Source organism: Neofelis nebulosa, chromosome 12 (genome assembly GCF_028018385.1).
Source record: "Neofelis nebulosa isolate mNeoNeb1 chromosome 12, mNeoNeb1.pri, whole genome shotgun sequence".
In the NCBI taxonomy this organism is placed as follows: Eukaryota; Metazoa; Chordata; class Mammalia; order Carnivora; family Felidae; genus Neofelis; species Neofelis nebulosa.
Genome location: NC_080793.1, coordinates 70,322,155 through 70,343,940, shown reverse-complemented (window position 1 = coordinate 70,343,940; position 21,786 = coordinate 70,322,155). Strand labels below are relative to the sequence as shown.

The window sequence follows — 21,786 nt, the reverse complement described above, 5'->3', positions numbered from 1 at the left end:
CCATTAGTGCTCCTTTACAAGGTTATGCACAAGACTTAAATGTCATCAAAGAGGTGACTTGAGTGATGTTGGTCATCATCAGTTCCTGCCGGACAGATTGTCTTGCACAACCCAAACTTGGTGTGTGCTCTGCTTTACGATTGATATCTCTTTGAATAATCTTGAACTCACCACTTCAGGATACAATGTAAAATATTTCAAATAATCACCTTCTCTAGCTCAGGGTTGCTAGAAGCTGAAGCTGAGCTGTCAGTGGAATGGGTTCTGGAAATTGTCAAGCAAGAGGTTGTTGCACAGACAGTTGGAGAAATTTCCAGAACCCAAATTCAAATATGTGGAAGAGAAGCAGCAGGCCTTCTAGTTATTTTATTTCTGGGAAACAGAAGTAGACAGATTGCCTGGTGTATCTTCTATTAAGGGGGATCACGCAAATGTGTTTCCCTTGCACACTTTGATTTGGAGACTTGGTGCCAGTTGCTAATAAATCACTCAGCTAGACTGTAGGGCAAAAATAGTGAGCAGAGCAGGGCGGGGTCGAGGGGGAGGAGAGGACACTCAACAATAATAAATGTAAAAGCCTGCTTCTAAAAAAAGTACAAAAAAGTAAACAGATACAAAGGAATATTTATTTTGAAATGGGGCAGGATTTACCTGGGGCAGGGATTAAGTGCCGATGTTTTATTTCTGAGGTGCAATCTGAGGATATCGACAGTGAAGGAAAGGAGAAAGGAAGTTTCAGATGGAAAGTAATATAAGGGGATGTGATATTGTGCTAGCCACTGCTTTGTGGCGAGCCTTGGAGAGACACAGCTAGTCTTAGTGTAGGAGCATGGACACAGTCTATGTTATATGGGACAAACTATAGGGAGAAACTGCCTCAGAGCCGTTTGTGAGAGGAAGAGAGAGGAATTTCCCATCTGTCTGTTTCTGTGTCTCTCCCTCTTTTTGGATATTTTAGGATTTTAATGTCCTTCACATATTCAACATAAAATACTGACCATGGATAAACAATAGGGGGAAAGACTCCTAAGCAAAGATCTTCCAGAACTCACAGCATCATTCTGGTCAGACAGTATAAAGAGAAGAAAGGATAAGGAGGTTTAACAGAGAATTTTAGTTCAATGGCTTACCTAATTAAAAAAATTTTTTTTTTAATTTATTCTTGAGAGAGAGACAGAGAGAGACAGAGCACGAGTGGGAGAGGCGCAGAGAGAGAGGGAGACACAGAATCCAAAGCAGGCTCCAGGCTCCAAGCTGTCAGCACAGAGCCTGACACGGGGCTCAAACTCACGAGCTGTGAGATCATGACCTGAGCCAAAGTCAGACACTCAACTGACTGGGTCACCCAGGAGCCCCTCAATGGCTTACCTAAAACATAAAGAACCAACTATCCAACCTTCTCTTCTACCCATTGGAAGGAAAGCAAGAGTGAATTGGAGAACTTCTAAATCATTTCTGTGAAGCAGCTTAAAAGTTGCAGGGCAGGGTGAGGGCCACAACTGTTACTAATGTAATGTTATGCACAATGTCAGGGACTCTGAGAACTGTATTCTTATAAATGCATAAAGATATAAACTATTTGGTATTAAAACAGATTTTGCTATATAAACATATGTCACTTTTATCTCTTTATCAGAATAACAGGATAAAGAAAGATCCCCAGTTTGCCCTTTAGCTTAGAATCCCTAAACTACTCACCACACAGTCAGTGTAAACTTGAATTAACAGATGTAGAACCCAGGAGACCCCACTATGTCATTTTGGAAAGGATCAAGATTCGGTACCCAGAGGACCCCATTCACCCTGCTGTGTCTTTGTGTGTCTCCAGAAGCAATTAACTGCAATTTGCATAATTAAGTCCACAGACAAGTTTGAATACTGGGATCCAGTTAGAAAAAGTAGCAACAACGATACCATAAACAAAAACACACACACACACAAAAGGAAAAGACAACATAAACTAGATTTTGTTAGCAAAGCAAGAGGAAAATTCTTTTAAATGTTTCCAGTTCAAGTCAGAATTAAGGTGTCTGTTAAGACCCACCAGCTTTGCAGAGCTGTGAATGTTTTGCTGTTGTTCTTTGAAAAAAAGAATCCATAATAAAATTTCCATTCAAGAAAAATACCATGTTTGTTAACTTATTGTAGCCATTCCCAAGTAGCTTTAAATTTTGTAGCTTCTTCAAGGGCAGAGTATATATTGGTTAAGTTGTGTTCACAGCTGTAGTAGAAATAAAGTAAGGGAGCACCATTTCTAGAGTCTATGGCTAAAGGTTCAGAGTAGGGAATGTTCACATTTGAAAGCTATGTCCTAAATTAGCAGCAGTATTTGGAGGCTTTGTAAAATATGGACTTTGCCACAGGTTCAATCCCTAGACTGCAGGAAATTAGGATATTGCTTCCATAGGAATGTACATAAATGGGGGGTGGGGTGGGGAAGTGAAAGCTAAGAGGTACAATCCTGTGGAGTTTTTAATATTATCAGCTTTAGTATTTCTATGATTGTCTTTAAAATTGACACAAGATTCTGTTTGTAAAGTTATTCTTTACTTCTCTAGAGACTCTTGGGGAAGTGATGATTGCCTTGATATAAGTCATTTTCCTTTTGATTATCATTTTCAACAAAAATTTATGTTGGAATATGAACTTACTGTTGAAGCTGTCCTCACAATTACATTATTATCATGTGGTTAGAAATGTATATCTGAGATAAACTTATTAAGTAATTAAACCTATTAACTGTTAATAGTGAAAAAAAAAATATGTTCATAGCTGATGCATCTCCAAAGAATTTTTCACGAAGGCTGCCAGGTTCTGAACATCTTCTTTCCTGTCAGCATTATACAGAGAGGCTGGATGCCTCCCACAGACCCACACCCTTTCAAGGAGATCACATTGAGTTCAAGAGCTTTAGTGAGTAATCTTTTTTTCCTAAAGCATCGTCTCCTTTGGCATTGCCAATGCAGAATGGAGTATTCATCTTGCTTCTATTCTGGGATCCACTGGATATACATAGAATCCTTGAGACTTATCAATAATATCATAAATCATTTGTGCTTTGATGGAGCTGAACTTCTCCACGGCTGTTCTTAATCACTCCAGGACCAAGCCTATGACACAGATGCCGAAACACACAAGGGTGTTGGATGTGGAAATCACACCAAACTAGGAAACATCCACCAGCCTGGATAGGAAGTTTGAGGGCACGTAGCAAACCAGCACTGCTCCCTGGACATCAGAAATCAAGGCAAACTCTACTCTGTGCATGGTCTCGTTGGGGCAGCGATGTACATAGGAGGTTCAATGGGCTTGGATCTGGAATGTTCGCATAACTCCCAAGCTTAGGATAGGCAATATTCACATTCCTAAATTTTTAGGCTTCTTTTGCTGCCTTAGCTAACCAAGCTCCTGTCATCTCGTAGGTAGCACACCTCTCTGACCAATCAGGTTTAAGAGGACAGCAGTGAACTGGCCTTGACATGCCTCTTTGCACAGAAATAATTTTGTAGTTGTCTGGAACAACTGACAATTTCCACACAAGATTTTCTGTGTTGTTATTAATCTTAGCAGAGGCTGATGGCCTGTGGCTCATTTCAAGAACACTAGTGCCAATTCCAATTGTACTCTAATAATTCTTCTTGTATCTCTAAAAACACTGAGTACAGCAGCTTGGTGGCTGGGGCAAAACTGACCACATGCCTGGGGCAGTCCACTAAGCATCTGATCCACTGGGCGAGTTGGCTGGAGGCCACAGATCACCCGGCGGTGCGTCTCTCTCCTTGCTCTTATTTCCCTTTGGTCAGAGTTCTCTCCTCCAGAGTTGACTCCTCTTTCATTCCAGATCACATCATCCAGCCCCTTTGGTAGCTGCTCCAGAAGTCAGTTCCCTTCTCTGTGACATGTGGCATTTGATTCAAGTCTGAAAGGGGAGGAAAAAGCCAGAAACTTGAGGCAAGTTATTGCACTGAATGTTCAGTGGCAGCCTTGAGAGAGCCTGGCAATGATTGATTTATGCCCCAGATGGCATAACTGTGAAGACCCAAGTGACATGGGTTGGCAGCAGTGGCAGCTGAGACCCGTGCTTTTTATTGCCCCCCCCCCTCCCCAAATTAGCAGTGTTGCCTGCACAAGATAAGCCTCTTTGACTGATGGGCTGCATGTAACAGCAACTCTCTAATTAATTTAAGCAAAAAGAATGTTTTGAAAAGAGAAAGAAGAAGTGAAGGATAGAAGAAGGGGAGGCTGGGGAACCAGTTTGAGAAACTGCCCAAAGTTTTCTTCTACTAGTGCTGCTGAAAAAACTCACCATGATCATTGTGACTTGGCTTGCAATCAATCATTCTGCTCAAGATTTAAATTCCCAGGTCAGGCAAGCCTTGGTCAAATGCCTACTCTCTTGGTGTGATAAGGACTCTCTCAAGGACCAGGATATAAACAGCTGAGAGAGAAACCTCCAAAAGCAAAGCTGGGTCCTATTAGAAAGGTCAAAGTGAAGCTGTGTTGTTTAACAAAAAGGTACATTATAATTCATTCCTATGGCTATTCAGTATCCAAATAATTGTTTGCATATGTATACTTTCAAAAACACTGCTAGCAAAATGCAGTTACTCTTTATAAAAAATTCTCATCCCTTCCAGAGAAGGAGAGAACTCAATGTCTCATTACTTACTGCATCAAAATCTAAGTCAGGGATGTCTCGGTCGTGTAAATTTCTGCTCTTGCTCCAGCTCAACTGTTTTAGATCAAGTCCCTAGAAGCAGAGCCCTGGTCAGGAATTCTTGTGCCAGTGACTCACTGGAGGAATGCTCTCAGGTGAAAGGAAGCCAGGGAAGCAAGCAAAGGAATCATGAGTGAAGCCATGATTTGGTCCCAACTGGAAATTAGTGTCAGCTTGATCCCACAGAGTTCTGGAGGCTGAATTGTACACAAAATTGGTGCCAGTTTGAAACACAGGTATGAATCAATAATCTAGATAAAGCTACCTGATCTACCAGATGAAGGCTCCAACCCAACTGAGGCTACCTCCACCTAGAACTTATGGTTTGATTGTATTTGCCTTACTTTTCTTGCCTTTTTTTTTTTTACCTCTTGATTTCTAGGGCTCTCAAATTCCCATATGCCCTCTTTCTCTATACGTTCCCATTCCCATTGATGGTAGAAAAAAAACACATAAACTTGCCAAATTAAATGCAAGTTGAGGTCTTTTCCAGTTTTAAATGGTCTAATTTAAGGGAAATAATTATTCAGTTAAAGATCAGACCCCTTATTAGGGATTTTTTTTTTCTCTAAACAGTCTTTTACCTCTACTTTCCAAGACCTCCCAGAGGTCTTCTGGGTGCCAAGGGTATGAGGTGTTCTGATAATAGGAGTAAAGAGCCTTTAGCATCAAGTGGTCTCTGCTCAAGCTGAGGTGTAGGTGTGTTTGGGATCTTCTGGTGTCTGAATTCAGTTACCACTGAATGGACCGAAGCTAGTCTTAGCTGGTTTCTCAGCACTCGGCCTAGCTTTCTTCTTGACTAACTTGATCTCATCTTGGCTTTCATCATGAATATTGACAAACCTTTGAAATTCTGCTGTCTCCATCCACCCCCTGACTAGGCTATCTTCCTTACAGCCTCTGATATGCAGTAACCTTCCTCTTCACCATGATGACCCCCATGGCAAGCCCATTAGCACTCAACTGTCCCTTTTATGCCATATGGGCATCAAAGGGAATACTGTGGAGTGTGTGTGCAAATCTCAGGGTTTCTCTGTCCCAAAACATGATTGCCTCAATTTCTGCTCTGCTTTACAAGCCCATGTAGTCATGGGGACACTTTGCAGGGCTCCAAATAGAAGTGAGGTTTAAGCCTTCTCTTTCAGCTTCCTAGTCAACCTACCTGGAGTTCCTGCTTCCACTAATCATCCTCTACTGGATGAACCCTAGGGAGGTTTCTGAAGGACCTAGCTGGTACTTTCTATTCTGTTCCTGCCTAATCTCTCTTTACTATCTAAATGACTTTTGCTCTGATGAACAGCTGTCATATGCCACACTCCCCCCCCCCCCGCGACCGCCGGCCTTGGCCGGACCCCACAGACACTTTTGTTCTAAGTGAACTGGCCCTTCCCTTCCAGGAAGCCTATTCCTTAATGATAGGAGGACTTCAAGGAAGAAGGGGGAAAAGGGAGATAGGATGACTGAAAGAAAATATTTCTGAAAGGATTCTGGAAGGTTTATAGTTTTGGTGACATACTTTTTCTCTCATAACTGCAGGTGTGGGGGTTACAGGTCTGAGTTTGGGGGAGCAGGGGGCAGTGGGAGGAGCACGGATTCTGGGCAGAAAATGAGGTGAAGACTAGGAAAGTTTGAGGTCACAGGAGAGCTGGTCTATCAGTTAACCACAAGCTTGTTGCCAGTGCCTGTTACTCATTTGGCAAATGGGAACCCAAGCCTACAAAGCATTTACATCCTAGATTTTCCAACGTCCTTGACTCAAATTAGCTCCCCATTTTAAATACAGACAGATGTGAAATGTTTAATTTTCTAGGTATTCTTTTTTTCCCTGAGGTCGGATTTCTTCCCTGACTGGAAGTGCTGAAGCCTGGTTTGGGCAAATGATGGCCAGCTGTGTACACAAGCGGCATCTGCTAAGAGGTGAAAGGGATAGAATTTTGGGTTAACACAATGGGATTTCTCTAGTTTTAGTTCTACAGTGTGTCCCATCTGCTTGTGAATGTACGTACACCTATACGTACAAACACACATTGGTTTCTGCTTTCCTAAGCACATCTTTTTTTTTTTTTTCCCTAGTAGATGGTTACTGAACTGTCTCTCCAAATAAATGGTTTCTAACCACTGCATCCTTAGGGCCCACCGCTGTACCTGTATACGTTGGAAACTAAATACAGTTAATGAAAAGGTATGGAAACATTACTATATATTGCTGTATTACACTGGTCTTTAAGCTGTTCAGTTTGTTAAATATTGCAGATTCCTGGTACCTCTCTCTGGAGATTGTGATTCAGTGGAACTGAGGTGTGGGGGTCTAGATATTTTTAACCAGCACCATTGGCGATTTTAAAGGTGGTCCTAGGAACAGTTTGAGAAATACTGATTAAGCTTTTTGTAAGTTCAGTGCCTCCATGAAGAAACAGTTCATTTTATCTCTAACTTGCCAGCAACAGGCAAACCTTGCTAATAGGAGATGCAAAATAGATTTATGATGGATTTACATTTAGCCATCATCAAGGCTGAATCCCTTTCCAAAAAAAATCCAAAATCCAAAAAAAGCATTAGACACTTAAAATCCTACTTTGTCAACAAAAACATTTTCATTGGCCTGTAAGAGAAAATTCAAAATGTCCCTTTAGTAGCAAGCTTCACATTCCATGTTTGTGGAACAGTGATTCCATTTTGAACACAAACAGAAGACACTGTAAACAAACCACTAAAATGATTAAGAGAAATATTGCCATGTTCATTTCCCTCTTCAGTCTCTAAGCATTCCAGTAGTTATCAGTGATCAAAGATTTAGAAGTAACTACTAGATCGTTCAACAAAATTGAAATATTTTACATTACAGTCTCATTTTAAAGGCAAAATTTGAATGGCAGGGAAAGGTTTTAAAACCTTCATTCCTGAAAAACTTTGGTGCAAGCTACATGATTTCCAACGTTTGCTGGCATTTTGGTAGTAACTTTCAAAACGTTAAGTTGAAAACATTTTAGAAATCTCTTACGTTTAAATTTTTAAAGCTTTAACAAATCAGCGTATGTACTAGTCACTTCTTATAAAATTGGTTCAACGTTCCATTTAAGGGAATTTTAAGCTTGTTTACTTCTGATAAATTTCTCAACCTAACTCAATTTCTAGCCCATATTCCAACACCATTTACAAATAGTGGCAACACAAAAGACCTCTCCCTTCCCAAGTGGTAGGTACATCCAACTTTCCAATGGCAGATATTCTCTCATCTGTTTAATTTTTTGGTAGGTTTATAGGTTCAAGGTCATAATTCTTTGTAAAAGGCAAGTTAAAACCCTTTCACACTAATAATCCAGGAGTAACTTTTGAATGACCAATGAGTGCTCTGAAAGCCAGTGTTCTCCTCCTCCAGTAAGACTAACAATTTGACTAAGTAGCACCTGTTTATTTTTCTGTAGGGGAAAGGCTCATTTCAACAGAAGGTTGTACTACCCTAAACAACTCCGCATCAATCAGCCATACTTAAAATACACAAGGGGGATGCTTAAGTAACACCCGTGTGGCAATACAGCCTAATTTCTCCTTTTGGGAAACTACACATGTAGCATTCAGTAGTTTTAAATGTTTTGACACACTTATTTCAGTTATCAAGGGAACACTCAATTCCTCTCCAAACTAAAAAAGGAATGAAATTCTGCCTTTAAATGATGCTTGCATGCATGTACTACTTAATGTATACTCCAGAAAACCCCCCTACTTCATCTATATGTCCAAGTCTTTTTTCCTAAACCTATAAAAGCAGAATTCCATCCTTGATTGTTCTCTGTAGACTTTAACTGTTCTCATACTTTCTAGACAGTTGGAGGTTAATAGAAATTTTTAGCAATTTATAAGCCAGGAACCATACATAGTAAGGCAGTTGTTACATTATGTCAGCATTTTCAATCATCAAACTAGAGCTATTTTAAAGATAAAAACCTAAGAAATCCAAAATTTCTTGTAGGCAGTGTTGAGAATAGGAAGATCTGTACAACTGGATAATCATGACTCAGCTCTCATTATGCTAGACTCCCCCTTTTAACAAATTAAGAGCTTAATCACTGGGATTTTATATTTACCACCCCTGCCAGACTTCATTTATAAATGCTAGAAACACACTTCACACAAAAAAAATATAATTTAAGATTACTGTATTTCCTTACAAGAGGAACGTTTGAACAAATTTTACAGGTAGTCAATCAACCCTTGTTCAAATTGGGCACACATCAAATCTAGCATTATGGGAGTTTTATTTATTTGGAAGTGAACTTTTAACTATCAATACAAATGCCAAGATACTACACAAAACATCCACAGGAACTTTTTTCATCGTTTTTTTTTTTTTTGAATTGTTCACAAACATTTCCTACATAATCCAACATACAACAGAGAAATGGTACATCTTTTTCCTTCAGTTTGCATACAATGGAAAAACAAGTATATATATATTTTACAAAGTTTAACTAATAGACACTAGCAGGCTGACAGTTTGTCTATAGGTGAGAAATTATCTAATAAAAAATAATAAGAATTTATTTAGCATCAGTCACTTCCATAACCAAGTATTATTCTGATTAATAAAACTTGTTGCCATTAGACTTCTGGCATATATTTAAACCATTACTGAATTTGTAGTATTGCTCCCCACCTCGGTTCTCCTTCACAATTACTAACATAGAAAACTGTTGCAGAGTAGGGGCAAGCATTTGCAAAAACAAACAAAAAATCCCCAGCTTATTATAAGCATGAATGTGTATGACAAAATTTCTTTCCAAGCAATGGACTTTCAAATCATCAAGAAATCACCAGAATGGAATTTGCCAAGATATTATGCCTATGTCCAAGAAGAGATGCATTTATTTATATCCAACAGAGGAGCTGAAAATCAAACTTAGTGTTTAGTTTGGGGTGGGTTTGGGAATCCAGCCATTTGAAAAATGACTGTCTTAAAAAAAATGACCACCAAAAATAGGTTCACTAAATTTATTTTAAAAATCATAAAACGTTTCTTACAAAAGAGCATTACATTCTGCACACTGCTCTGAATAGATGCCAGGGACATATGGACTATTATTGTTACTTTTCCTCCCTGTCCCACCCCCCAAAATGTTACAGTGACCACAAAGCAAAGTGTTCACAATAATTACATGGGGGGAATATTTTTCCTTTAAACCACCAACAATGAACAAAAATTAAAATTCACTCACTCTGCTGCTGTTTCAAAATTTCAATGTTAGTTTTTGCACGCCCTTCCCCCCCCCACCCTGTTTGTAAGGAACTAAAACATTACATCTGGTGAACAGCAAAGATTTCACTACACCTCAAATGCAGAACACCTATGAAGCAGAGGAATGTTGGCTTTTTAAACAGAAGCAGATAAAAAAAAAAAGATGCAGGACTCCTTCAGTTCTTCACTAGTCTTAGAAAAACTTTCCAGAATACTGCTTCACACTATAAAAAAGAAAAAATATCTTGCATTAGAATCCTTCAACATCTGCATACTGCTTCACACTATAAAAGAAAAGAAAAAAAAGTACGAATTAGAATTTTTGTTCGTAACATCTTAATCAACATTAAGACAATTTCAATGCTAAATTAAAATGATAAACATGTCCATTACAATTAGAAGAATTAAAACATTAGCAATTACAAAATTAGAGCAATGTAAAATTCAAGAAAAATGATTAATAGTAAATCAGACATTAGTAGAGCAGAATTAGGAAAATGAAATTAAAAGTTGTTAATATTTGGTAGAGAAGACAAAGAAATGCCAGTAAGGTGTGAAATGCTGCGTTTTACAGCACCAATCATTTGTCCTGTAGAGGCATGGCCTGTGCCATATGGCAGACTGTGATTTGTTGTCGATTTAGTTATCTACAAACAACAAAATCACTAGTCTTCCACACAGAACTAGACCAACATCCACTGAATCTTCTACATTTTCTACAGGCTCTGTATAATTTATAACAAGTGGTTTTGGCAGCAGTTTTCACCAGAGAAATGAGAAGTTTGCTTGGTTAAGGCTTCTTCCAGCAAGATTAGTATTGAATGTCTTCGTTTTTAGTAAGAAAGCAGAAGAAAATTAAAGCAAAGCTATTAGAATGTTTAGAAGTTAGGTCCCCAAAAGGTTGAGACACCATGGCTTCTAAAAGAAAAATCAATTGAGAAGAAGGCTTTTTAAAGTTTTAGTATGTATAGGCTAGCACAAAGCTAAACTCAAACTGACCTGTTCTGCAGCAAATACTGTGCATTCTGTATCTGGTCCTGTGTTCCTGTAATGGTAATGATCCGATCTTCAGACCCTTCTAAAGGTTCATCAATTTTGATCGAAGCTCCTGACTCATGACGGATTTGTTTAATCCGCTGACCACCTTTGCCAATAATAGATCCAGCCAACTGAAAAGATTTTAAAAACAAGTGTTTATGATATACTTTCAAAGTAACCATATTACCTGTATTTTCAATGCGTATCAAGAGTACTAACTTTGCGCAGTTTATTCTAAGATTACTTAAGGTCCTCTAACCAATCAAGGTTTGAATTATAATGTTATTTACACAGCACACATCAACACTTCCTTTAATAAACAAATCAAGGGCTTCAAAACCCTCAGCTTTTAAAAACAGTGCAAGACTCAAGCCGGAGAAAGGCACCTCACTAAAGTCTGTAAAACACAATTTTAATCCTAAAATACAGTATTTTTATTAAGACCTTTTATTAAAACAGGAAACTAAAGAAAAAGACTCATTAAACGTTCCTTGTTAACATTACAAGAATGTAAGAATTCAAAGAATACTCACATCTTTGGGAATAGTTACTTGTGTAGTAATAATAGGTCCACCAAGATCACCGTATGAGCCACGACCCCCTGCATAGGAATAATCTGATTTAAATAATGAGCATCAAGTTCATTTAGAAAGCATGAAATAATGTTTTGATTTCACAAAGGAAAAAACTTACCATATCCGGAGCCACCCTAAAAATGGAAAGAAAAAATAAAAAATTACTTTGCCTTCAAAACTACCCTTCAGGTATTTTAATATTCCTAAAATCTTAGTTTAGGAAACTAGAGTCCTCCCATATTCTCCCTAGGTTTTAGAAGACAATCCTTGGGGAAGAAAACACTTCAGGTACATAGCACAAAAACAAACACATTACAGGAGGGAAAAACACTTACTGGCAAGGAGGTAAACATTTTAAGTTATTATTGACATGAATGCAAACACCCATGATACTCAACCTGTGGTTCATATGCCATTTGCCATTCTGATGGGCTCCATGTATCTATTGCAGAGTCCCAAGTTTCATCAGCACTGAAACCAACCTGTGTCAGAGATAGAACTTGTTAACATAACCTGGACTATATATTTCAGCCATTTTATAAGGTTCATTTCTATTTCACTTCACTCAAATATTTATCAGCACCAATCATACATTGTGGGGAAACAAAAATGGCTCAAAAAAGTCTTAATATTTCAACAAACAACTGACAATGATTTAACTAGTTATCTACCAAGTCCACTGGTAAAGCAAGCTTTTCAATTAACAATCATCTTCAACAAATTGTCAACTACTTGACTTTAAAACCCTTTACAGGCCCTCACATATACACTGATGATAAATGAAGAGTTCTTACCATGCCGTCATAGCGGTCTCCAGGTCTTCCTCTTCTGTCATAGGCCATTAGATCTCTGCAAGCACAGTACGTGTTGTAATCTCAGTTTGTTTACATGTCACACACAACAAAAATCTATCTACCTATCAAATGTAGCCGGTTTTAAGTTAACTGTGTGGATGTAATAAACTTACCCTCCTCTAGGTGGTGGTGGAGGAGGAAGAGGAAGATTCCGAGCTCTGCTACCACCCCGGCCACCTCGTCCAGGAGGCGGTGGAGGAGGTCCTCGACGAGGGCTCATGTCATCATAATCTCTTCTAGATGGAGGCATAGGACGCCCACCCCGACCAGGAGGCATTCTATCAAAACCGCCTCTCCCCCGCATGGGAAATCCCACAGGACGTCCACGGCGGTCATCAAACATCATTGTAAAACCACCATAATCGTAGGTTTCATCGTAAAAATTGGGATCGTAAGGCTGTGCACGTCCTTTGATGGGAGACTAAAACAAAAATGTAGGAACGTTAGAGAAAAGAACAAGGAAAAGAGACTTGTTTCATACTAAATGTTAACAAGCCAAACATTTCAAGTCCCTTATCTCTCCTGGGAGGTACTTGGGACAGGAGAAAGCAATCAGGCAAAAGGTTAATAGTAGGAAAGAAAGTATTTTAAAAAAAGGCAGTATTTTTGGTGAGTCTGAAAATTTTACTGGCTTGTGGGGGGAAGAAGCAGCAGCCTTTTACCCTCAGATCTCAAGAAAGAGAACACAAAATCCCACCCACACATTTCACAATGGGGTCTTTAAAGGAAAAAAAAAAACTCAAACATCTCAAGGGCTGAAGGGATCAGTATCCTGGGTAAGCCTCTAACTCATGCTGAAGGACGTCAGTTGGGAAGCTATGCAATGTAGTACTAGTACTATAAAAACTACTTGAAGGATCAAAAATTATTAAAATTCTCACCAATAATCAAATAACCACCATCTCAAAAAACTTTTAAATTAAAATATCCAAAAAACAAGAAAACCCCAACGGGTAAAGGCATAAGACGAAAGCCGTTTGTCTAAACATTGTGACACTACTTTAGAATAAAAATCTATTTGTTGCATAGAATTGAATGTAAATGAAGTACCTCCGAAATAAGATCAAGGATGATCTTGATGCACTCTACAACCCTATCAGGTTTTCCTCCAATAAGAACGACTCTGTCAGTGGAATGAGGACAGCATTCCTGGAAAAGCTTGATTGTTGTCTGTGTGTTCTGTAATAAGTATATAATAAAGGGAAGCATTAATTAGAAGACATTTAAAAATAATGAAATACACCAAAAAAAAAAAAATCCTAGGTTCAGAGAAATTTACATTCATATTCAGTACCCACCCCCCCAACCTGACCATATAAAAACCCTGTTAAATAGCTCTAGGACCTTGCCAGTGTATAAAAATTTTGGCAAAAAACTCGCCCAAGCATGTCCAGGCTGTTGTACTTTAAAAGCAAACTACGTGAACAAAGAAGTGATAAGGAATCTTAGGGAGGAAGGTCAAGTGGGTGAAGGAGAGAAGTCCACTGATCCAACTGTGTATGAACAACTATTCTCTAGTAATACAGTAGGAGAAGAAAACAAACAGTGCCTTTACCTCTCGAAGTTCTTTGATTTTAGCACCTTTGACCCCAATAATGCCTCCTGCCAGACTCTGATGAATCAACAGTCTCAACTCGCAGTCAAAGTCGCTTCCTTTATAGTGTTGGTACTGCAGAGGGAGAGTTATAAGATTTTAGTCCCAAATCAAAGAATCCCCAATACACACTTATCTGCTATAAGCATGACAATATACTGTTGCAGTGAGCAACCTGAATTTATATTTCAATAACTTTACCAGTTATGTGCTTATTATCCTCAATAGCCAGGCCCAAAAAGGACATTCTGCACCACCTTAAAAAACTATTTTATTTTCAGGTCCTGCAACACCATACCCACACTGCAGCCATTTAGCATGTCGCTGTTACCACAAAATTATTATTAACATTCAAATAACACCATAATAAAAATGACTGCAAAGCACTTTGCAAATGTAGTTAATTCCCACTGCAGCATGGAGCAGGGTCAACAGTGAGTTGTAAGACCATTCATTTCTCTTGTTTTTAAGCCTTTTTCTATAGAGACGGGATAAGTACACTATGTTAAAAATAAAATTGATCCTATGGGCCAGGCTCCATACTTCAGTGGGGTTCAATGGCACTATGACATACATTTAAGCATTCCACAGCATCAGATTCGAGCGGGAGCTGGCTGGTTGCAGTGGGTGATGGCAACTGCAGGCCCTGAAAGTAGAAAAATAAGAGTAATAGGTTAAGTGTCTAGTGTGATCAGGCTATTGTCGCATATATTGGTAAAGCTACTACAACATATTTCATATCTATACCATTAAACTCTTAAGAATCAAAGAGTAACTTTTTTTCTATATATCCAATAAATACATGAATATATAAAGTTAAAAAATCTAACACAGTCCCCACAATCAATATTCTACCTTAAAAAACACCTCTTCTAGGACTAGAGCCCATAAAATATATGCTACACCCAATATGCAAGACCACAGGTAGTTCGTATTTACTTTGGAGTGGCCAGACTACATTTTTTTTTTTTCCAGATTACATTTTAAAACACACACATGGAATAGTAACCATGCACATTATGTAGCAGTTTATGTGTCGCTGCTACAAACTGTCAGTCACTGTCTCTCCACCTCCCCTATTAAGCCCCAATAAAACATTTTAAATATTCCCCCCTCAATTGCCAAATACATTAAAAAAAAGAGAGCCTACCTCTTCCAAGGTAGGGATGATTTTCTTCAGAATTTCTCCAATTGTTTCAATATCAGCACTGATACTCAATATGCTGTCAAACATCACAAATACCAGATAGTACAAAAAAGGTGGAAAAGAAAAAATGAGTTTTGTGTTCATCATCAGTAGTCATACAAACTTTCACAGAGAAGTAACATACAATTATTTAATCTCCCCATTTAAAGTAGCCTATTTATAGGTTTTTCACATGCATTTTGTTTTATGCCCAATACAGACATGATAACAATATTAGGAGACTTGCAGAGAGACAGAGAGAATGGGCTCTTGGAAGGGCTCAGATTAAGTGGGCAATAAATTGACCAGAACTGAAGCAGAGTTGAATATTTATGTTCCCCGCCACCACTAAGTTAATTAAGGATACCCTCGCTGTTACATTGGTAAAACTGGCACACCTTCTCTTAGGCAAAAGTGGGGGAATATGCAAGTGGTGAACATTATATCTGGAGTAAGGTTATGGATACCAGTTAGAAATTAGATCACTAATGGGCTCTGCAAGAAAACAAATACAAATGCGAGACAAAACAAAGACAACACAAATGAGAAGTGAAGGAAAGTGAACCAGAGTTAGCATTTCATCAGAAAAAATTATGAACAGGCAATGTTGGGAAGCAAGGTGGGCCACAAAGACAGAGCGAGAGACTATTTTGGTAACAATTTGATTTACAATGCAGCAAATATGCAACACTTGAAGCTGTGCTCCTTCCATCGAAATAAAATTAGTGGATCGTTTGGGTGGGCAACTCACGGTAAAAGTTCAGTGACAAAAAGACTTAATGGGGAAAATAAGACAGAAACTTGAAAAACAATACACCGTCTAAAGGGGATACTATTTAATTATATAAAAGGCAGGTAATAAAATACATTTCTCTCTTTCTAATCAGGCAGTGAGGCATAAACTGTTGGGACATACCGCTCGGGGCCACTGCTGTCTGGGACTGAAACACTGGCATTGTACTGCATTGGTCATTGGCGTTCGTGGATGTTGGCATTGGGCATGGGCATTCAATCAGAAGTTGTCAAGTATGGTACCCGTTTGGCAACGAGCACATTTTTGGGCATAGCCAACCAGGGTTTTCACATGGGCGTTCAGGGGCGGATGGGCCAACGTCATGGTGGGCAACGCAGGGGTAAGTCGATCCAGTACATGGGCAACGGAGATATATGGCCAAAAAAACAAGGAGAGGGAAAAGGGGGAAAAGCAATAAATTTTAATTTAATACAAACTATACTCATACTCTCAATTAATGAAACAAGCTTAAGTTGTTCTGAAGACTAACACAATAATGGACTTCTCTAAATCTGACTGTGGCTTAACATTTAAGGACCTTAAATGATGGTACTAGCTATTTTTTTTTCTTTTTAACAAACGATGTTTCAGTAGCAGGCTGGCTCATGAGGGTAGACACAAAACCTGTCATGACTCAGTTTACTAAAACTCTTGAGGAAATGGGGAAATTGATAACCCAGATAATTATATAGAACATCTGGATTAAGAGGAGAGAGGTTTGTAAAAGACAAAACAAAAATTCCCACACCACCAAAAACCCTATCTCTTAAAAGACCAGTTTGGTTTCCTGGAGGTTTAAAACGCATTCCTAGATCCTAGCAGGCAAGTTTGTAAAATTTAAAACAAATTTTCAAGTTCAGTTTACAGGAGGAACATACAAAGATCTGCGACCAAGAGAGAAATGAAATACTATCAAATAAGTATTCAACACAAAGTTATTATTTGCCTCAACTTTAGCAAAGAAACATTAAGAGTGTGTACACTATGAGAAAAAAATTTAGGAATTTTGGTGTAGCCAAGTCCTATAAATATGCTCGCTTCTGGTGATACCAACATTTAATGTGTCTAATCACAAGAGTCAACCCACTATAAAATATGAAGACTCAAACAAATCATTGGCATTGACAAATGGTTTCCCAATTATAAGATTAAGCGTCTATTCTTTACCCATATTTAAATCATGCAACCTCAACATTAATCTCTTTGTGCTCCATGTGCAAGCTGTTAAACAGATGGACGATTAAAAAATAAAAATTTCGGAGTTTAATCAGCCACCTGCAATGGTTTTTGTAATACTGTAATTGATTCACACACGGTAACTAGTGCAATTAAGGGTTTTTACACTGTCGTTATTTCTAATTAAAATGTTATCTTGAAGTGAATAATTTGGTGTAAAGTTATCAGAAAGGGAAGAGGTTTAATACAGATCCCCCCTCCCCAAACTCAATCTGTGCTTTGTTAAATCAGGAATGGCAAACCTTGAAATCAACTATGTATTCAATTATTACAAATGGCTTGTATCTAGACTATTGAATGATTTCTATGATGCAAATCTTTAAATTCCTACAAACACATAAATTGAAGCTGCTTGTGTAGTTTAAACTCTTTAATACTTACGTCTGTACGGAGAGCCTTAATATTCTTGCCTCCTTTTCCAATCACTGCCCCAGCATTCTGGAGAAGATATAAACACAAGAAATTTACTTTCCCTTATATTAACAGGTTTTCCTATGCTTTTAAACTGCAACCAAACCCTTCCACCCCCCAAAACAAAAACCCTAACAAAACTCTAACCTCCCCTTTTTGGTTACAAAGCTGAAAATCTATCTGGGTATCAAAATCAAAATCATGAAGTTAAAAAAAAAATAAAATAAAATAAAAAAAAAATCGAGAGTCTATTGAGTTTTGGGGATGAAAACACCAAGACAGCTTTGCAATATTAAGCATGTCAAAAATACAGAGCGTGAAAATTATGTACTGATTACCTTTATGGTATCATTCTGAAAAAGGTAATTTAAATACACTAGGTACCTTCACATTGTGATGTGATAATGCCCATCAAGTCAACTGCCAACTAGGATATTTTCCCCACAATGCAATCAAGGTATAATCTTTAACCCATTAATGCTTTAATCATCACCTATACCCTTTCTCCTACTTTTACTCATAGCGTCACTGTATTAAGGGCTTTCATTTTAATTGTCATCCAAATAACACGGTTTACCAATCTGTTTAAAAAGAGCCACACACATCTTTTACATTCCTTAATCTGTAAGGCTCAGGATGCTTCCCAGAGGGCCAAACCAGAACTTATTTTAATTTCTACTTTAGTAAGAACTACTTTAAGATTTTCAAGAGTAAAATTTATACCTTGCTCTGAAGCAGAATGCGTAGTTCAACCATCTCATCAGTGTTTCTAGATCTTTTAAAAGCTTGCTCCTCTTCCATATCTTCTGCAGGGCGTTTACCTAGAAATTAACAGTTCAGATGTCAAAGAAAGCACCAGTTATCAACAAGAAAAAGCCCCTTTAATCCAATTACATTTTAGTTTTAACCCACAGGACAGAGAAAGCAACTCCGTTCTGTTTGGAGATTTGTTGCTAACTGAAAAGGCCAAAGCCGCTCAGATTCTAACTTTTAATTATGAATCAAAGCACATTCCCTTCCAAAAAACTTTCTAAACACAAAATAATGAAAGGGACAAAATAATTCAAAGGATTAAAAGTTGTAAAACGCCAAGAAAAATATTTTTTGTTGTCTTTATCTTAAGTTTACCGTCAACAACACAAAAGACAGTTGCATATATAGTTCCTAAGTAGAAGAAAACTGACAGGGATGTCACACTAAACCGTTCTAAAAAATGAAACAGAATAGAAAACACAAAAATTGCTAAAAATGTGTTCTCACCAAATTCACCATTGGTTTCAGTGTTGGGGAAGGTTTCCTCTGGCTGTTCAGTTTCCATTTTCTTGAATTAAATGGATACACCAATCTGTTGAAAAATAAAGAGGCTAGTACATTTGGTTTATTGGAAAGTAAGCTTTGTGTCTCGCTAAATAAAAGAAAAGGCAAAGAAATGACTCTGCTTCTAGAACGTACCAGGTATTATATATCCTTGCAGAGCAGAACTGAAGTGTTCTGGGCGGGACCAACTGACACCCTACTGCTGCAGTAGCCTATAAAAACCAACATAAATCAGTTTTGCTTTTTGGTTGCTCATTACTAAATACTAATGAACAGTGATCTGAATACAAATAAAGAGCTCTTTCTAAAACTTGTTTTAGGGTGTTACACTCTCAAGTGAGTGTAAGCCTTAGGAAAAAAAAGTAACCAAAGGACTCTGGTTTTTTTGCAAAAGGGAAACCACAAATTTTTAGCCATTGGACTGAGTCCCACCACGGCAACTAATGGCTTTATACAGTAAATACAGAAACGACGAAAGACCTGTAATAAGCTCAGAGTCTCAATTTTGTCCCCAAAGGTATAAATTTATAGGTACACAAAATTGATTATACTGGAATTTTAAATTGCTCGTGGGTCTCTTCCCATTGCTGACTTGAAAGGGCATTCTCTGAACTCTAAAGTTTACAAGCGAAGGCAAATTCAAGCTATGTCCAACAATCAGGTCAATGTACCGGAAAATTAAATCTTAAAAAAAAAAAAACCTCATAGGGAGCAGACCCAAACCGCCAGCACTGCTCGATTACTCAAATACAGCTAATGGAACCCCAGGACGCTAATACTGGCCCCATAGAAATAGTTGAAGTTAGGTTAAAACTCTCTGCACCCTTAACAATTATTCCTTTAATGTCAGCGTGATAGGACCGCAAGGCGCCTTTCACCAGCCCTCACAGGACTAGCAGAAATAGTCAAGTGGCTTCTGCCAGACAGCCTAAAGCTAAAACTCGTGGATACGTTTTATGCCTCCCATTCTTTCATAACATTTGTCGATAAGCTTCTCTTTTAACGACTAACTGAAACGCTATCCTTGCGGCCCATCCTTCAGCTAAGCGTTGGAGTATGCTGGAAAATTTAGATAAAAACGTTGCCGCCGTTCATCGTTCAAGTCTTTCAGTCACCATTCCTCAGACCGTGAAAGCCACTAATTACGGGCGCGACTAGCCGAACGCAAACATGCTCCCCCCCCCACCCCCGCACGATACCGGGGATCCGCAACGGCCGAGTAACAGGAGTTGAATAAGCCGTAGGCGAGACCAGAAGCGCCGCGCCGCTCCTCACCCGGACCCGACAGGAAATGGCGGCCCGCGTAATGGCGACTACGTGCTACTAGGCGGAGCCGAGCGCGGACCCCCTCCCCCACCCACCACGCGGTCCCGAGATCTCATCCCCCGCACCCTCCCCCCACCGCGGGAGAGACAAAGCAACGGAGGCAGCCTCGACCGTTCCATCTCCCCCGCTCCAGCTCCAAGCCTGGGGCCGGGAGGGCCGAAGTGCGGGGGGGCCCACACAAAGAGAGCGGCGGCATTCTCCACCGCCCTCGGGTCCCGCCCGCCGGCCGCTTCTTCCTACACAAGATGCCTGATTTCAAGCCTGCAAAACTACAGATCATCCTACAGGCGCTTGCCTCGCAATCTCCCCCCCCCCCGCAGCCTCTAGCACCACGACGCGGACTGCGGATACACGCTCAGGGAAATGGCGGAGGTGGGGGGGAGGGGAAAGCGGGCAACGTTCCCTTCTGAGAAGCGGCCAACCACCAAGCAGCCCCCAAACGCCTCCCTCAAGCGGCAAACTTGGTCTCCGATCCTCGCCCCCACGCACCGTTCGCCCTGCCCCGTTCCTCACCGCGCGAGGCCCCCGTCCCTGTACCGCCGCGCCGCCTCAGCCGGTCACAGCTAGACAGAGAACGAGCGCAGGCCCCCGCCGCCTTCCCCCGCCTCCCCGCGCTCTCCTACCCCGCCGCCGAGCCCAATTGGTTACCCGGGCTTCAACGGTGGCGCGAGGGCAAAGCGATTGGCTCAAGGCCGCGTCAATCAAGGCGCCGAAGGAGGCGACGCCACGCCTCGCGCCGGCGCCTCCCTTCAGGTTGTGAGGCCGCTAAGGGCCCGAGAAAAGCCGGGCTTGGGAGAAGTCAACGCAATCTTTAGGGAGGCCAAACCCCCCGCCTGAATCTATAATACCCTAGCGCCGAAAACCCCAATTACCTATAGGCCGCAAAAAAGCGGGACGTAGGCAAGACGTCGAGGTTGCAGCAGCAGAGAAACAGGGAATAATGGCGTCTGCAGTGCTTTCGCCTGGAGCGCCCTCCTCCTTTCTCGTTCGCGCACTCACTAGAGGCAGAGGAGAGGGAAGGGGGGGAAAACCTCTCGCGAGAACTGAAGGCTACCTCGTTCACGCGCACAGGGAGGGGGCGGGGAAGGGGCGTTTTCGGGGCCTACGGAGTCTTTTAGGTTTGGAGGAGGGGTGTGAGCGCGCGGCAAATCGGGCGGGAAGAGGCAAAAAAGGATTAGGGCGCGCGCCGTAGCGGTTCCTGTTCTCACAGTCGCGCGGCCCAGGGACCGCTGTTGCGCGAGAGGAAGGCGGGACGCCCAGGTCGGTGCTAGGCCCAGACGAATGCCCCCGTTTCCACAGTCCACACTCGCGTCTCCCTCCCACTCAGCACCCCCATTCTCGCCCGGGCTGCGGGCTGCCGGGCGGGCTGCGCGGCGGTGAGTGCAGCCCGCCCGCCGCCGGCCCCCGCGGCGGAAACCCGCTGTTTGTAACGGGCCGGAGCGTCCCGGGTCGGGGGCCTGCTGGCGGTTCGCGGCCCGCTGTCGGCTCGGACGGGAACCCAGGAAA

At 40.5% G+C, this 21,786-nt stretch overlaps 1 protein-coding gene and 1 pseudogene across 9 annotated transcripts; both read right to left on the bottom strand.

Moving 5' to 3' along the window:
- Positions 1-2,176: 2,176 nt before the first annotated feature.
- Positions 2,177-5,659, bottom strand: LOC131490777 (phosphoserine aminotransferase-like; annotated as a pseudogene).
- A 4,033-nt stretch (positions 5,660-9,692) lies between these two features.
- Positions 9,693-21,305, bottom strand: HNRNPK (heterogeneous nuclear ribonucleoprotein K). Of its 9 annotated transcripts, none has more exons than XM_058695584.1 (17): positions 21,153-21,305; positions 19,090-19,166; positions 18,898-18,982; positions 18,361-18,458; positions 17,608-17,664; positions 16,114-16,157; positions 15,162-15,234; positions 14,586-14,657; positions 13,973-14,086; positions 13,468-13,596; positions 12,531-12,838; positions 12,358-12,412; positions 11,962-12,045; positions 11,682-11,697; positions 11,522-11,604; positions 10,950-11,119; positions 9,693-10,234 (listed from the first exon to the last, which is right to left on the bottom strand). In XM_058695584.1, the coding sequence occupies exons 3-17, from the start codon at positions 18,953-18,955 to the stop codon at positions 10,201-10,203; spliced, it is 1,395 nt and encodes a 464-aa protein (XP_058551567.1). In that variant the 5' UTR covers positions 18,956-18,982; positions 19,090-19,166; positions 21,153-21,305; the 3' UTR covers positions 9,693-10,200. The 9 variants fall into 9 exon arrangements, with proteins under 9 accessions (XP_058551567.1, XP_058551574.1, XP_058551569.1 ...); XM_058695591.1 differs by having other exon boundaries at positions 9,693-10,174; XM_058695586.1 differs by lacking the exon at positions 21,153-21,305 and adding an exon at positions 20,794-20,900.
- Positions 21,306-21,786: the final 481 nt, after the last annotated feature.

What these genes read in the sequence shown, in the direction of transcription:
- HNRNPK (XM_058695584.1), bottom strand. Translation starts at nt 18,955, where the DNA reads ATGGAAACTGAACAGCCAGAGGAAACCTTCCCCAACACTGAAACCAAT. An exon ending in ATGCTGTGGAATGCTTAAAT is followed by an intron (nt 14,087 to 14,585) that starts GTATGTCATAGT and finishes CTCCCTCTGCAG; the next exon opens with TACCAACACTATAAAGGAAG. An exon ending in GAGACCGCTATGACGGCATG is followed by an intron (nt 12,046 to 12,357) that starts GTAAGAACTCTT and finishes TCTCTGACACAG; the next exon opens with GTTGGTTTCAGTGCTGATGA.